Raw genomic sequence first — 17,714 nt, 5'->3', positions numbered from 1 at the left:
AAAACAAACAACCTTTTGGTCCAGGGACCATGTCAGGATAAGAGGTAAACCTCATCCCAGCCGACTGCAAAGTTCTCCTCATTAACATCCTCAAAACCTGTCTCACAGATTGTTCCTTGCAACAGCTTGTCACAGTCGTACTCACACAATCATACGATACCAACCAACATCCCAGAACCCTCAGTCACCAGACCAACCAACATCCCAGGCCCCTCCGTCACCGTACCAACCAACATCCCAGACTCCTCCATCACTGTACCAACCAACATCCCAGACCCCTCCATCACCGTACCAACCAACATCCCAGACTCCTCCATCACCATACCAACCAACATCCCAGACCCCTCCATCACCGTACCAACCAACATCCCAGACTCCTCCATCACCATACCAACCAACATCCCAGACCCCTCCATCACCGTACCAACCAACATCCCAGACTCCTGTGATATAAATGCACCATCAGGTTTACTTAAAGAACAATCTGTTATTACTGATGAGGACAATGCCTCCTCCATGTGTTGAATTCAGTCCTTGGAATAGCACCATGTGATGTTGCAGCACAAACACTGAACACCCTCCATTTCTTCAGCTGTTGTTTTCATTTTTTATATAGTGACGCAGGTTTGTTGCTGATGGTACAGTCCAAGCCAATCAAAAACAATTTCTTCAGAAAGGTCCCCGGATACCCCACTGCCCAGACCACAAGCTGTACCTGGTCTGAGCTGCATTTGTTGATCGCAGCTGTGGTAGCTGGGGGGGGCAGGGTAGATTATAATTGGCCTCAGTTCCATTGAGCCAGGCTGGGGGAAGAGAGGGGGAACCAGCCAGGATTCCTTTCGCCTGTGACTCCAGCTGAAGAGTGTGTTTTCCTGTAGCGATCTGCCGAGATTGGGATGCCAGGGTGGAACAGTCCATTGCCAGTCACTGTCGGCTCGCAATGTATAAAGTGGCCCAGGGTGATTGGTGTGTACGGCCCTGGGGCCCAGTAAGACTCGTGGGTCAGTGCTGTGTATTTTTTGTGGTTTTGGTCTTGTTGAAGACTGCAGGGCGGACACAAGACGGCTGAGTGACACAGTACTCAGGAGGATCCAAGCCACACATCCCCAAAACAGATCTTCGATAACAAATCCAGCAGAGGGGGTGCTGTTCCCGGAGTGGCATCTGAACAAAATTCGTTCTCTCGAGTTTTCTTCTCTTTCATTTGGAAACACAAGCGGCTTCTTCAAGCTCAGGTCAGCTCACCAGACGTGCTCAGCGACTGATCACAAGGGCGCCAGCAAATGTGCTCGGTGTCTGGGACCATGTCAGTGCAACTCCTTTCTGCTGGCTACAAACTGCAATTGAGCATTTAACATGAGTTGCAGTCCAAGCTGTGGCTAATGGTGATCATAGCTGCACAAAGCTTTGAATCTACCACAAGGCGTTGGGTGTGAAATCTACAAGCTGTCACACTGGGTGCTCCCGCGCTGTAACACTGGGTGCTCCCGCGCTGTAACACTGGGTGCTCCCGCGCTGTAACACAGGGTGCTCCCGCGCTGTAACACTGGGTGCTCCCGCGCTGTAACACTGGGTGCTCCCGCGCTGTAACACTGGGTGCTCCCGCGCTGTAACACTGGGTGCTCCCGCGCTGTAACACTGGGTGCTCCCGCGCTGTAACACAGGGTGCTCCCGCGCTGTAACACTGGGTGCTCCCGCGCTGTAACACTGGGTGCTCCCGCGCTGTAACACTGGGTGCTCCCGCGCTGTAACACTGGGTGCTCCCGCGCTGTAACACTGGGTGCCCCCGCGCTGTAACACTGGGTGCTCCCGCGCTGTAACACTGGGTGCTCCCGCGCTGTAACACTGGGTGCTCCCGCGCTGTAACACTGGGTGCTCCCGCGCTGTAACACTGGGTGCCCCTGCGCTGTAACACTGGGTGCTCCCGCGCTGTAACACTGGGTGCCCCTGCGCTGTAACACTGGGTGCTCCCGCGCTGTAACACTGGGTGCCCCTGCGCTGTAACACTGGGTGCTCCCGCGCTGTAACACTGGGAGCCCCTGCGCTGTACCACTGGGTGCTCCCGCGCTGTAACACTGGGTGCTCCCGCGCTGTAACACTGGGTGCTCCCGCGCTGTAACACTGGGTGCCCCTGCGCTGTAACACTGGGTGCTCCCACGCTGTAACACTGGGTGCCCCTGTGCTGTAACACTGGGTGCTCCCGCGCTGTAACACTGGGTGCTCCCGCGCTGTAACACTGGGTGCTCCCACGCTGTAACACTGGGTGCCCCTGCGCTGTAACACTGGGTGCTCCCGCGCTGTAACACTGGGTGCCCCTGCGCTGTAACACTGGGTGCGCCCCCCGCCCCGTGCCCCAACCTCGGTCTCCAAGCAGGACACAAAATGTAGAAAGGATTGATCCGCGACTATTGCTCAACCAGTCTACTCATTATCATCAGAAAAGTGATGGAAGGAGCTGGCGACAGAATATCACGCAGCACTTACTCACCAATCGACTGCTCAGTTTCGATCCACCAGGTCCACTCGATTCCAGACCACATTACAGCTTTGATCCAAACATGGACAAAAGAGCTGAGGCGAGTGTCTGCCCTTGACAAGGCAGCATTTGACCGAGTGTGGCACCAAGGAGGCCTAGTCAATGGGGATCAGGGGAAAACTCTCCACTGGCTGGAGTCATCCCGAGCACAAAGGAAAATGATTGTAGTTATTGGAGATTAATCATCTCAGCCCCAGGACATCGCTGCAGGAGTTCCTCAGGGCAGTGTCCTAGGCCCAGCCATCTTCAGCTGCTTCATCAATGAGGTCAGAAGTGGGGATATTCGCTGATGATTGCAGTGTTCAGTTCCATTCGCAATTCCTCAGATAATGAAGCAGTCCGTGCCCACAAGCAGCAAGACCTGGACAATAGTCCTGACTTGCAATTAACATTCGCACCACACAAGTGCCAGGCAATGACCATTTCCAACAAGCGAGAGTCTAACCACTGTCACTTGACATTCCGAGAATTAATTTACAAGAAGTGTGACACTAGGTCACTTCTCCCGACAGGTATAGTCCTCGGCAACACAAGAGAATGCATCAGCTGCAACTGAATCCAGTGTAGCTGGTGGAAGAGGCGTGGGTTCCATTCAGAAACAATCGCAGTCTGGATACTGCACCACTCTCATTCTACAATCCTGCCCCACACCAGAGCCGGTGTAATTATCCTCTGTGCTTAGGGTGCACACATCTCTCTACTTCATCAGCTCCTTTATTCAGATGTGCTCAGGGTTGAGTGCAGGCGAGCAGGTGCTAGATGCCAGTGCAGGTGAGTGTGTGTAATGTGCTTTAAGCCTTCTGTCAGAGCAGAGCCCCTCTTGACTCGGCAGCTGGGGTGTATAGAACAGTCCAGCTTCCTTGCGGTGTGGGCAAGAGCTGGGACTCTCTTCATCTCCGACCTATGTGGCTGGTGGCAGCTGTGTAACCATGACTTTGCTACGTCAACTGTCCAATGACTCACTGGGGTGTGACTGAGCCAGAATGGTGCCAATTCCAATCGCTGGTTCAGCTGTCCTCTGGCCAGTGAGCCACTGCAGAGGCAGGCTCTGTGGACATCGGGTGAGCACAGGGTTAGCTTGGTGGTGAGGCCCACTTTGGTAGATGTTGATCGGCTGGGTCCACAGTTTGCCACTTGGGATCAGAGGGGATCTGGTGTCCATGGACTTGTAACCCAGCCAGGAGCCACACCTTCAAAGGGCAGGAATTTGCAAAGAATATGCCTTCAAAAAATGTAGACAACACATTTTGAATAATCTAGATATACTGACATTTATTCAATCCAGATGTACAGCCCTTGTTAAACTGCGAGGTGTGGTCGCACTGAAGTGAGTATGAAGACACTTCACCCGCAAAGCGTAAAGTAAATATTCCCCAGCACCCTCCCATAAAAAACAGATCTATGAATGTGATACTAGTCTATGTTTGTTTGCTCTCCTCATTCCATTTTGTTTTTTCTAGGAATTGTGTTGATTTATTCGTCCTCTGAGTTTTCTCCCTCCCCCGGGGAAGGGCTTTGACTTTGGCCGGCTCTCTGTGTTGGACCAGCTGTACTCGGGAAGTGGCGTGTCGCTGCAGAGAGAGAGAGACATGATGCTGTGGGCAATTAACCACAGGCTGACTCCGCAAAACTGACACTAACTGAAGGCCCAAAGAGATCAAAGGGTTAAATGGCAGGGAACAGCACAGGATGAGCGAGTGATAAACTACCAACAAGCACAGGGATGAACCAGAATGAACAAGGCTGAGTGCCGTTACCTTGGTCATTAACCATTTTGTCTGATGACTCAGCTAACAGATCAGGGATACAAGAGAGAACATCAAAAGCAGTTCAATCCAACAAGAGAAAGATGAGATTAATCAAAAATGGAACCACTCACAAACATGTCAAAGCAGCAAAACACACGGACAGTCATTCGGTAAGACAGAGGGACTTCGGGCACGTGCTCAGCTCATCTCCATTTCAAAATGACAAAACACACACAGAGTGATGATCACAAACCCTCTCGTTCATCTCCTCCCCGTGCACATGAAGGACAGAGCAGTGGTGCCCACTCACCCTCTCACCCACCACAATACACTGAAGTTTAGTCACAGCAAAGCTCACACAGAAATTTGATGGAGACAAGTATTAAACATTGCGAGGCCCTCACCACCCCCAACCTTCCGCAACAAGCCAACTCCAAGTGACTGAATTCCTGTGGTCACATAATAAAGGCACAGATTGCATTGTCCCATTTTAAAGGTGGGATCTTAATTTAAAAGCCTTTTTACATAAATACACACAATGGTTCTCCAGTCCCACACCATTTCTGATACACAAAGTCCTGATAATGAAACACCTTTAATAGTCGACACGGTTTAGAAAAAAAATACTTCACTGATAACGATTTGTGCTTTTGACAAATTATTTCTCCCCACCTGGTTTAATTTGCATTTCCCATTTACTCTCCAGCCCCTTTACCACACGTTGTACCCTTAACACAAGCACAGTTCAGGTGGTAGCACTGACACAAACTCTCCCTGCCTCTGCCTGGCACCTCCTCCAGTGTTAAATGTGCATCACTGGACACTGGTCGCACTGGGGACTTACCACACTGGGCACTGGTCGCACTGGGGACTTGCCACACTGGGCACTGGCCACACTGGGGACTGGTCACAGTGGGCACTGGTCGCACTGGGGACATGGCCGCACTGGGCACTGGTCGCACTGGGGACTTACCGCACTGGGCACTGGTCGCACTGGGGACTTGCCACACTGGGCACTGGCCACACTGGGGACTGGTCACACTGGGCACTGACCACACTGGGGACCGGTCGCACTGGGGACATGGCCGCACTGGACACTGGTCGCACTGGGGACATGGCCACACTGGAGACATGGCCGCACTGGGCACTCGCTGCACTGGGGACTTGCCACACTGGGCACTGGCCACACTGGGGACATGGCGCAACTGGAGACATGACCACAATGGGCACTGGGTCACACTGGGCATTGGATGCACTGGAGACATGGCCACACTGGGCACTGGGCCACACTGGAGACATGGCCACACTGGAGACACAGCCACAATGGGCACTGGCCACACTGGGGACATGGCCACATTGGGCACTGGTCACACTGGGCACTGGCCACACTGGGGACATGGCCACACTGGGGACATGGCCACACTGGGCACTGGTCACACTGGGCACTGGCCACAATGGAGACATGGCCGCACTGGAGACACAGCCGCACTGGGCACTGGCCACACTAGGCACTAGCCACACTGGGCACTGGCCACACTGGGGACATGGCCACACTGAGCACTGGCCACACTGGGGACATGGCCACACTGGGCACTGGCCACACTGGAGACACGGCCGCACTGGGCACTGGCCACACTGGAGACATGACCACAATGGGCACTGGGTCACACTGGGCATTGGATGCGCTGGAGACATGGCCGCACTGGGCACTGGTCACACTGGGCACTGGCCACAAACATGCGGCACTTCCCACACTTCTGTTCCAATTCTAATCACGGTGAGGAGGAGTGGCCGTTCAGTCAGTACAGAGGCAGGAATAATATCCCACCTTGTCTGAGCAGTGCAGGGTGCAGGGCGCGGCAGGAATCAGAGTGACAGAAAACCTAAAACTCCACATAATTTTACAGAAATCGTTTCTCCTTGAAGTTACTGAATCACTTTCTATCTCTATGGAGAATGCAGTCTCTTCCTCACTATGGGATTACTGTGGAACGTCACTCCCGATCTTAAAGCTCGGAGCCATCCCCTACCTTTGGGTGTGCGGAACTGCACGAACTCGGACAAAGGCCCCATGCCTTTGGAATTCCGGGCCTGGATTTTGAAGTAGTAAGTGGTGTCGAGCGTGAGATCTTGGATCTGGTGGGTCAGTCTGTCTCCAACCACTGGCTCTATCACCCAGTCATGGATTTCAGCATTGATGTCTGTGCTGTAATATATGATGTACCCTGCATCCAGAGAGGACGGGGAAGAACACACAGAAACATGAAATAAAATTCATTCTCTCTGTGAACAAACTGGCCCCTTATACACCCAGGGGATAGTCCATAACACTGATGGGTAAATTGAACAACAAGCTCCTTCACTCCACTGTAACCTCATACTCCACGTTTAATATATTTGACCTTGTTCCCTTAGCAAGCAGTCAATAAACTTGTAAGTGTGAGATTGAACCAGTCGTGGAGCTGCTATTTCCTCGAGCTATTGTCCCCGCTACAAACTATTCCTTCACCACCGACTCCATCCCACTCCCAGGACACTGTTTCAGGCTGAAGCCGACTGTTTGCAGTTCCACAGGACTCTGCACATCCAGCCCCACATCCTCTCCACCTCCTCCTTCCCCCTCCTGAACATCATCCACCTCTGCCCTTGCCTCAGCTCATCTGCTGCTGAAGCCCTCATCCCTAGCCTTTGTTACCTCTAGACTCAACTATTCCAATGTTCTCTCTGAGGTAGCTCATTCCTCACGCCCTGTAAACTTCAGTTTATCCAAAACTCTGCTGCCTGTATCCTAACTCGCACCAAGTCCCGTTCACCCATCACTCCCGTGCTCGCTGACCTACTTTGGCTCCCGGCTCAATAAGATCATAAAATTTAAAATTCTCATTCTTTGTATTTAAACCTTTTCATGGCTTCGCCCCTCCTCCAGCCCTACAAATCTCCCTGAACTCTCCAGTACATAGCCTCCTGTACATTATAGGCCAGGGGTATCAGAAGTGCAGTGGGGGGTGGGGGGGCTGAGGTCCCAATCTGCCTGACCCGGCATACAAACAAACTCCCACCGGTCACAGCTCCTAATGAAACCCCATCTCAACCTGCCTTTTTCAAAGGTCCCTTCGGGCAAGTATTTTTGCCATCAGACCCGCTATCTGCTGGACGTTGCCCTCCCATAGCCCCTCCCCGTGGTGACCCTGCCCCCAGGGTCAAGGGTGTGGGTGACCCAGGGTCAGGGGTGTGGGTGACCCAGGGTCAAGGGTGTGAGTGACCCAGGTCGAGGGTGTGATCGAAGGTGTGGGTGACCCAGGGTCGAGGGTGTGGGTGACCCAGGGTCGAGGGTGTGGGTGACCCAGGATCGAGGGTGTGGGTGACCCAGGGTCGAGGGTGTGGGTGACCCAGGGTCGAGGGTGTGAGTGACCCAGGGTCGAGGGTGTGAGTGACCCAGGGTCGAGGGTGTGGGTGACCCAGGGTCGAGGGTGTGGGTGACCCAGGATCGAGGGTGTGGGTGACCCAGGGTCGAGGGTGTGAGTGACCCAGGGTCGAGGGTGTGGGTGACCCAGGGTCGAGGGTGTGGGTGACCCAGGGTCGAGGGTGTGGGTGACCCAGGGTCGAGGGTGTGAGTGACCCAGGGTCGAAGGTGTGAGTGACCCAGGGTCGAGGGTGTGGGTGACCCAGGATCGAGGGTGTGAGTGACCCAGGGTCGAGGGTGTGGGTGACCCAGGGTCGAGGGTGTGAGTGACCCAGGGTCAAGGGTGTGAGTGACCCAGGGTCGAGGGTGTGGGTGACCCAGGGTCGAGGGTGTGAGTGACCCAGGGTCGAGGGTGTGAGTGACCCAGGGTCAAGGGTGTGAGTGACCCAGGGTCGAGGGTGTGAGTGACCCAGGGTCGAGGGTGTGAGTGACCCAGGGTCAAGGGTGTGAGTGACCCAGGGTCAAGGGTGTGGGTGACCCAGGGTCGAGGGTGTGAGTGACCCAGGGTCAAGGGTGTGGGTGACCCAGGGTCAAGGGTGTGGGTGACCCAGGGTCAAGGGTGTGAGTGACCCAGGGTCGAGGGTGTGGGTGACCCAGGGTCGTGGGTGTGAGTGACCCAGGGTCGAGGGTGTGGGTGACCCAGGGTCGAGGGTGTGGGTGACCCAGGGTCGAGGGTGTGAGTGACCCAGGGTCGAGGGTGTGGGTGACCCAGGGTCGAGGGTGTGGGTGACCCAGGGTCGAAGGTGTGGGTGACCCTGGGTCAAGGGTGTGAGTGACCCAGGGTCGAGGGTGTGGGTGACCCAGGGTCGAGGGTGTGGGTGACCCAGGGTCGAGGGTGTGGGTGACCCAGGATCGAGGGTGTGAGTGACCCAGGGTCGAGGGTGTGGGTGACCCAGGGTCGATGGTGTGAGTGACCCAGGGTCAAGGGTGTGGGTGACCCAGGGTCGAGGGTGTGGGTGACCCAGGGTCAAGGGTGTGAGTGACCCAGGGCGAAGGTGTGGGTGACCCAGGGTCAAGGGTGTGAGTGACCCAGGGTCAAGGGTGTGGGTGACCCAGGGTCGAGGGTGTGAGTGACCCAGGGTCAAGGGTGTGAGTGACCCAGGGTCGAGGGTGTGGGTGACCCAGGGTCGAGGGTGTGGGTGACCCAGGGTCGAGGGTGTGGGTGACCCAGGGTCAAGGGTGTGAGTGACCCAGGGTCGAGGGTGTGGGTGACCCAGGGTCGAGGGTGTGAGTGACCCAGGGTCGAGGGTGTGGGTGACCCAGGGTCGAGGGTGTGAGTGACCCAGGGTCGAGGGTGTGGGTGACCCAGGGTCGAGGGTGTGGGTGACCCAGGGTCGAGGGTGTGAGTGACCCAGGGTCGAGGGTGTGGGTGACCCAGGGTCGAGGGTGTGGGTGACCCAGGGTCGAGGGTGTGAGTGACCCAGGGTCGAGGGTGTGGGTGACCCAGGGTCGAGGGTGTGAGTGACCCAGGGTCGAGGGTGTGGGTGACCCAGGGTCGAGGGTGAGTGACCCAGGGTCGAGGGTGTGAGTGACCCAGGGTCGAGGGTGAGTGACCCAGGGTCGAGGGTGAGTGACCCAGGGTCGAGGGTGTGAGTGACCCAGGGTCGAGGGTGTGAGTGACCCAGGGTCGAGGGTGAGTGACCCAGGGTCGAGGGTGTGAGTGACCCAGGGTCGAGGGTGTGAGTGACCCAGGGTCGAGGGTGAGTGACCCAGGGTCGAGGGTGTGGGTGACCCAGGGTCGAGGGTGTGAGTGACCCAGGGTCGAGGGTGTGGGTGACCCAGGGTCGAGGGTGTGATCGAGGGTGTGGGTGACCCAGGGTCGAGGGTGAGTGACCCAGGGTCGAGGGTGTGAGTGACCCAGGGTCGAGGGTGTGGGCGACCCAGGGTCGAGGGTGTGAGTGACCCAGGGTCGAGGGTGTGGGTGACCCAGGGTCGAGGGTGTGAGTGACCCAGGGTCGAGGGTGTGGGAGACCCAGGGTCGAGGGTGTGGGTGACCCAGGGTCGAGGGTGTGAGTGACCCAGGGTCGAGGGTGTGAGTGACCCAGGGTCGAGGGTGTGAGTGACCCAGGGTCGAGGGTGTGGGCGACCCAGGGTCGAGGGTGTGAGTGACCCAGGGTCGAGGGTGTGGGTGACCCCCCCCCTACCTGTTATCTTCCCGTTGGCCTCCGATGGCGGCTGCCAGTTCACAATGATGGTCCTGGGCTTCCCTTCCTTGCTCACCACCGTTAGATCCTTGGGCGGAGAGGTTGGCACTGAGAGAAAGCCAGAGAAATTAAAGTTAGTATGTGAGAGGTTATGTTACTGGATTAATAACCCAGGGTTCAAATCCCATCATGGCAAACTTAAAAAATCTGGAAATAAGAAGCTGATAAAAGTGACCATGAATCTGTCGGATTGGCAACTGGCTCACGAATGGAAATGTGCCGTCCTTATCTGGTCCGGCCTCCATGTGACTCCAGTCTCACACCAACAGCCCTCTGAAGTCACCTAACAAGCCACTCAGTTGCAACCAGCGCTGGGCAATAAATGCCGTCCATGCCAGTGAGGCCCACATCCCCAGAATTAATTTAGATTTAGTGGATTAGTTAGATTGATGGCAGAATTCAATGTGTGGTCACTCCTCCCTGGACACAGCGCTAATCTGACATCACAATCAGTGACACTGCATCTTTTATTCGGTGTCCTCCGGAGTCGTTCTTCAGCTGTGAGCCTGGAGAGAGAGTCTCTGCAGGGTATTCGACTGTGAGGCCTCACCTCCACACTTTCCAGCAAGGATCACTAGATACCAATCAGGACCAGGAACCCTCGCCGATTAACCTAGGGGTGCCTAGCAGGTGACTCAGCACAGCCAGGACTGAACATGGACCTGCCATGCTCTGTAGCAGCACCGCACTGTCCTTACACACCGAGCCATGGGAGGGCATTCACAAACTGCCCCACGGCCCGCTGGCGAAAGGAACAAAGAATTTGGAGTTTTCATTAGTTTTTTTTTGCTTTTGATCCAGAGTCGTACCCGTTTCAAACGTAGTTCCGTGCGCTGTCATGCTCCAGGTACTTGACCTCCGACCCTTTGTCACCTTCACGGAAAATTCGTAGAGTGTGTTTGGTTTCAATCCGGAGACGATATAACTCAGTGTGGTGGTGTCTGCAGTCTGAAAGGGAGGGAATTTACAGGGTCAGCGTCCCCAGACAGCACACGCAGTTAACAGTCACCCATCATCCACCAAGGCACCCTAAACAGAGCAACCCCCCCTCCCCGTACACAGGGAATTAACACCCCCCCCCTCCCCGTACACAGGGAATTAACACCCCCCCCCTCCCCGTACACAGGGAATTAACCCCCCCCTCCCCGTACACAGGGAATTAACCCCCCGCCCCTCCCCGTACACAGGGAATTAACCCCCCCATCCCCCCGTACACAGGGAATTAATCCCCCCCTCCCCGTACACAGGGAATTAACCCACCCCCCTCCCCGTACACAGGGAATTAACCCCCTGTAACCTGTCAGTGTTTAGTGTTGATGCAGAACGATACACAGTTCCGTGTACATATAGAGAGGACCCAGGATGGCCAACACAGGGTTCAGCCTGTACTTGGTGTCGGCGGGGTAGTTGCTGCTCACCTTGTATTTGGTGTTGGCGGGGTAGTTGGTTTTCCAGCGCACTGTGTAGAATCGCGCGTCGGTGATCTTCTGGTTCTTGGGCAGCGAGCTGTCGGCCCAGGTGACCCGGATGGTGTCGTGGGTTAGCACAGTCGCCTGGACTCCGACCGGGGGCATCATGGGACTGGGGTCTGGTACTGGAGTGTATGGATTATTGAAAAGATCAAATAAATAAACTTCGGAAGGGTCAAAAGGGTCTGAGGGATAAATTAAACAAGAGTAATGTTTGTGAAGGAGATAAATAATAAACCCATGCAAGGAAAGGGGTAAAGCAGCCAGAGAATGAGCCCGGGAGACCAGAGCAGCAGGAAGGCATGAAATGGAGGAGGAAGAAACAGAGAAACCAAGGTTACTGATTAGAGCAAGTGTTCGAAGTATTAACTGTTTCATATGAGTTTAATTGTGAAACTACCAGGACAGCCCTTCCTGAGTTCACCAGTTGAATGACAAATCACACACGCAGATATAACCGGGACACTGACACACTCAACCCCAGGACACTGACACACTCGACCCCGAGACACTGACACACTCAACCCCGAGACACTGACACACTCGACCCCGAGACACTGACACACTCGACCCCGGGACACTGACACACTCGACCCCGAGACACTGACACACTCGACCCCGGGACACTGACACACTCGACCCCGAGACACTGACACACTCAACCCCGGGACACTGACACACTCGACCCTGAGACACTGACACACTCAACCCCGGGACACTGACACACTCGACCCCGAGACACTGACACACTCGACCCCGGGACACTGACACACTCGACCCCGAGACACTGACACACTCGACCCCGAGACACTGACACACTCAACGCCGGGACACTGACACACTCGACCCCGAGACACTGACACACTCAACCCCGGGACACTGACACACTCGACCCCGAGACACTGACACACTCGACCCCGGGACACTGACACACTCGACCCCGAGACACATGTGTCGCTGCCTTCAGGAGAGGATGGGAGAGCTTCAGTCCCAGCTGAGGTTCAGACTTTGACCTGCCGCTCAGAGCCTGAAGACAAAGCTGCTTTCGTCCCCCTTCCCCGACACCTTGGAAACTCTCTCTCCTTCCCTTCACAATGCTCCCATTCCCCCACTCACTTTTCCTTTCACACCCTCCCCCCTTGACTCCTGTAATTTCTCCAATTTTCAATCCTAACTGGGAGGAGAATATTAACTGAGCCACTGACAGAGATGTTTGCTGTAAAGAGGCACCTGTGGCAAAGCACTGGATTCAGTACCAGCGATTACGGCATTTCCTTCCTCAAACAGAATTGAACCCATCGTTTACTGAGGGTAGCACATTCCTCAATCTGTCCTGACGTCACTGAACAGGAGAGCTGAATTTCTGAGTGCCTGTGACCGCTGGGAATCTCCCGCACTCGTGGGAAATTTATGGATGGCAAATCACAAGGAGCAATTTCCCAACACATGCCCCTGTGGGCAAGGCTCCCTATTGGGAGCACAAGTTCAGAAAGTCGCCCCTGGAGTTCCACATTTCAGGAAAGGGCTTTTCCCTGCGTAAGGAGGGGCTCACGTTGGCAAATAATCATCGGGATAGCAGCAGCAGTCACAGAGACAGCCGCTGCCAGCATATCCCACTGTTCCACCTGGAGCCAGGTAGCAAGGTGAGTATTGGATGGTTATTTGTAAAGCTGTATGCAGTCTCAGAATCGCAGCAGCAACGTTGTAAGTTAGAGAGTGAAAGCATAAACTTGTAATCTTTTCCTGTTACCGGTTAGAGGTCTGGTGGCTGTGCTCTCGTACAGAGGAATTCCTTCGCCAATCTTGTTGTACGCTTTAAGTGTGATCACGTAGTGCGAGTTGGGCTCTGGAAAGAGAGAATAGAGTAATGACTGACCATCTGGGGTGATGCACTCTCTCCACACTGTTTCATATATATATATATATATATATATATAGAGCTCAGCCTCGTACTAAGCAGTACAGAGCCGAAGGTTCGATCACGGTCTGTGCTGCGTTACCTTATCTCAGTGGTGGCAGGCGTGTTACCATCACTTAGGGAAGGGTGCGACAGCCATTTCAGGGCTCCTGCTCCTGCTCACTACCCAGCGAGCCCGGCTGGAGAAGAGGACAGGATGGGGTGGAACCGAGGCGGTTTTCATGGTACAGTACCCTCCCAACAGGCACCGTCAAGCCTCACAAAGGAAGAATGGTTACTCTGGAAGTCTCCCACAGGATCCCTATCCTGTGAATATATTGATCAAAATGCTAATACCTATTCAATGGTCTGCAACTGCACAGAGCAGAAAATATAATGGATAGCTGATCTTCACGCTGATTCAATTGCCCAACATTTCAGCCCCTAGCCAACAATTAGCGTCTGGGGTCACTGCTTATATTAATCATCACAAAGTCCTTAACCACACTTTCATTACCTCAAGACTAAACTCCTCCTCACACAAACTCCAACCGGTCCAAACCTCACAGCGAGGATGCTGTGTCACACTGAGTCTTGCTCATCAATCACCGCTGTCCTCACTACCCTTCACTCGGTCTCCCAGCGCACCGATTTCAAAATTCTCATCACTGCCTACAAATCCTTCCATGCCCAGGCCCCCCCGAGCTCTGCAACTTCCTGCAGCCCGACATCCCGCCTTCAGACCCTCCAGTGTCACCCCTTCCTGGCATCCCTCACTCAGCATCAGAGTTATCGATATTGGCACCGCCCCCCATCGCCGGCACTGCCTCCCATCGCCGGCACCGAGTCCCATCACCGGCACCGCCTCCCATCGCCGGCACCGCCTCCCATCACCGGCACCGCCTCCCATCACCGGCGCCGAGTCCCAGCACCTGCACCCCCTCCAATCACCGGCACGGCCTCCCATCGCCAGCACCCCCTCCCATCACCGGCACCGCCAACTATCGCCGGCACCGAGTCCCATCGCCGGCACCGAGTCCCAGCACCTGCACCCCCTCCAATCACCGGCACGGCCTCCCATCACCAGCACCCCCTCCCATCACCGACACCGCCTCCCATCGCCGGCACCGCCACCCATCACCAGCACCCCCTCCCATCACCGGCAGTGCCTCCCATCGCTGGCACCGAGTCCCATCACCGGCACCGAGTCCCATTACCGGCACCGCCTCTAATCGGCGGCAGCGCCTCCCATCGCCGGCACCGCCTCCCATCACCAGCACCGCCTCCCATCGCCGGCACTGCCTCCCATCACCGGCAGTGCCTCCCATCGCTGGCACCGAGTCCCATTACCGGCACCGAGTCCCATCACCGGCACCGCCTCCCATCGCCGGCACCCCCTCCCATCGCCGGCACCGCCTCCCATCGACGGCACCGCCTCCCATCGCCGGCACCGCCTCTCATCGACGGCACCGCCTCCCATCACCGGCACCCCCTCCCATCGCCGGCACCGCCTCCCATCACCGGCACCGAGTCCCATCACCGGCACGGCCTCCCATCGCCGGCACCGCCTCCCATCGCCGGCACCCACGCCCACCTTGCAGCACCGAGTCCCATCGCAGGCACCGCCTCCCATCACCGGCACCGCCTCCCATCACCGGCACCGAGTCCCATCACCGGCACCGCCTCCCATCGCCGGCACCCCCTCCCATCGCCGGTACCGAGTCCCATCGCCGGCAACGCCTCCCATCACCGGCACCGCCTTCCATCGCCGGCACCGCCTCCCATCACCGGCACCGCCTCCCATCGCCGGCACCGAGTCCCATCACCGGCACCCTCTACCATCACCGGCACGGCCTCCAATCGCCGGCACCCCCTCCCATCACCGGCACCGTCCCCCCCATCGCCGGCACCGAGTCCCATCACCGGCACCGAGTCCCATCACCGGCACCGCCTCCAATCGCCGGCACCGCCTCCCATCGCCGACACCGCCTCCCATCGCCGGCACCCCCTCCCATCGCCGGCACCGAGTCCCATCGCCGGCACCGCCTCCCATCGCCGGCACCGCCTCCCATCCCCCGGCACGGCCTCCCATCGCCGGCACCGAGTCCGAGCACCTGCACCCCCATCCATCACCGGCACCGCCTCCCATCGCCGGCACCGAGTCCCATCACCGGCCCCGCCTCCAATCGCCAGCACCGCCTCCCATCGCCGGCACCGCCTCCCATCACCGGCACCGCCTCCCGTCGCCGGCACAGCCTCCCATCACCGGCACTGTCTCACATCGCCGGCACCGAGTCCCATCACCGGCACCCTCTCCCATCACCGGCACGGTCTCCCATCGCCGACACCGCCTCCAATCACCGGCACCGCCTCCCATCGCAGGCACCGCCTCCCATCACCGGCACCGCCTCCCATCGCCAGCACCGATTCCCATCACCGGCACCACCTCCCATCACCAGCACCGCCTCCCATCGCCGGCACCCCCTCCCATTGCCGGCACCGAGTCCCATCACCGGCACCGCCTCCAATCGCCGGCACCGCCTCCCATCGCCGGCACCGCCTCCCATCGCCGGCACCCCCTCCCATCGCCGGCACCGAGTCCCATCGCCGGCACCGCCTCCCATCGCCGGCACCGCCTCCCATCCCCCGGCACGGCCTCCCATCGCCGGATACCCCTCCCATCACCGGCAGCGCCTCCCACCGCCGGCACCGCCTCCAATCGCCGGCACCGCCTCCCATCGCAGGCACCGCCTCCCATCACCGGCACCGCCTCCCATCGCCAGCACCGATTCCCATCACCGGCACCACCTCCCATCACCGGCACCGCCTCCCATCGCCGGCACCGCCTCCCATCGCCGGCACCGAGTCCCATCACCGGCACCGCCTCCAATCGCCGGCACCGCCTCCCATCGCCGGCACCGCCTCCCATCGCCGGCACCCCCTCCCATCGCCGGCACCGAGTCCCATCGCCGGCACCACCTCCCATCGCCGGCACCGCCTCCCATCCCCCGGCACGGCCTCCCATCGCCGGCACCGAGTCCGAGCACCTGCACCCCCATCCATCACCGGCACCGCCTCCCATCGCCGGCACCGAGTCCCATCACCGGCCCCGCCTCCAATCGCCAGCACCGCCTCCCATCGCCGGCACCGCCTCCCATCACCGGCACCACCTCCCGTCACCGGCACCGCCTCCCGTCGCCGGCACAGCCTCCCATCACCGGCACCGCCTCCCATCGCCGTCACCAAGTACCCTGCACCTGCACCCCCTCCCATCACCAGCACCGTCTCCCATCGCCGGCACCGAGTCCCATCACCGGCACCCTCTCCCATCACCGGCACGGTCTCCCATCGCCGGCACCGAGTCCCATCACCGGCACCGAGTCCCATCACCAGCACCGCCACCCATCGCCGGCACCGCCTCCCGTCGCCGGCACCGCCTCCCGTCGCCGGCTCCCTCTCCCATCACCGGCACCGCCTCCCATCGCCGGCACCGCCTCCCATCACCGGCACCGAGTCCCATCACCGGCACCACCTACCATCACCGGCACCCCCTCCCATCGCCGGCACCCACTCCCATCGCCGGCACCGCCTCTAATCGCCGGCACCGAGTCCCATCACCGGCACCCTCTCCCATCATCGACACGGCCTCCCATCGCCGGCACCCCCTCCCATCACCGGCAGCGCCTCCCACCGCCGGCACCGCCTCCAATCGCCGGCACCGCCTCCCATCGCAGGCACCGCCTCCCATCACCGGCACCGCCTCCCATCGCCAGCACCGATTCCCATCACCGGCACCACCTCCCATCACCGGCACCGCCTCCCATCGCCGGCACCCCCTCTAATCGCCGGCACCGAGTCCCATCACCGGCACCCTCTCTCATCATCGACACGGCCTCCCATCGCCGGCACCCCCTCCCATCACCGGCAGCGCCTCCCACCGCCGGCACCGCCTCCAATCGCCGGCACCGCCTCCCATCGCAGGCACCGCCTCCCATCACCGGCACCGCCTCCCATCGCCAGCACCGATTCCCATCACCGGCACCACCTCCCATCACCGGCACCGCCTCCCATCGCCGGCACCCCCTCCCATCGCCGGCACCGAGTCCCATCGCCGGCACCGAGTCCCAGCACCTGCACCCCCTCCCATCACCGGCACCGCCTCCCATCGCCGGCACCGAGTCCCATCACCGGCACCCTCTCCCATCACCGGCACGGCCGCCCATCGCCGGCACCCCCTCCCATCACCGGCACCGCCTCCCATCGCCGGCACCGCCTCCCATCACCGGCACCGAGTCCCAGCACCTGCATCCTCTCCCATCACCGGCACGGCCTCCCATCGCCGGCACCCCCTCCCATCACCGGCACCGCCTCCCATCGCCGGCACCGAGTCCCATCAC

The 17,714-nt window shown here is 58.5% G+C and overlaps 1 protein-coding gene across 4 annotated transcripts in view; it reads right to left on the bottom strand.

Annotated features, from left to right (window-relative positions):
- The window catches only part of LOC139234030 (neogenin-like), a 164,667-nt gene that overhangs the window by 14,014 nt on the left and 132,939 nt on the right, over positions 1 to 17,714 (bottom strand). For 3 of the 4 annotated variants that reach the window (XM_070864881.1, XM_070864884.1, XM_070864883.1), the window contains exons 16-20: positions 13,171 to 13,266; positions 11,370 to 11,605; positions 10,761 to 10,899; positions 9,892 to 9,999; positions 6,315 to 6,509 (exon numbers count right to left, since the gene is read on the bottom strand). In XM_070864881.1, coding sequence (XP_070720982.1) covers positions 6,315 to 6,509; positions 9,892 to 9,999; positions 10,761 to 10,899; positions 11,370 to 11,605; positions 13,171 to 13,266 — 774 coding nt within the window. The remainder of the gene's footprint in view (positions 1 to 6,314; positions 6,510 to 9,891; positions 10,000 to 10,760; positions 10,900 to 11,369; positions 11,606 to 13,170; positions 13,267 to 17,714) is intronic. The other variant, XM_070864882.1, reaches the window with a different exon arrangement.

This window comes from Pristiophorus japonicus, chromosome 21 (assembly GCF_044704955.1).
Source record: "Pristiophorus japonicus isolate sPriJap1 chromosome 21, sPriJap1.hap1, whole genome shotgun sequence".
In the NCBI taxonomy this organism is placed as follows: domain Eukaryota; kingdom Metazoa; phylum Chordata; class Chondrichthyes; family Pristiophoridae; genus Pristiophorus; species Pristiophorus japonicus.
The sequence above is the reverse complement of the archived record's forward strand: the minus strand, read 5'-3'. Positions and strand labels throughout refer to the sequence as shown.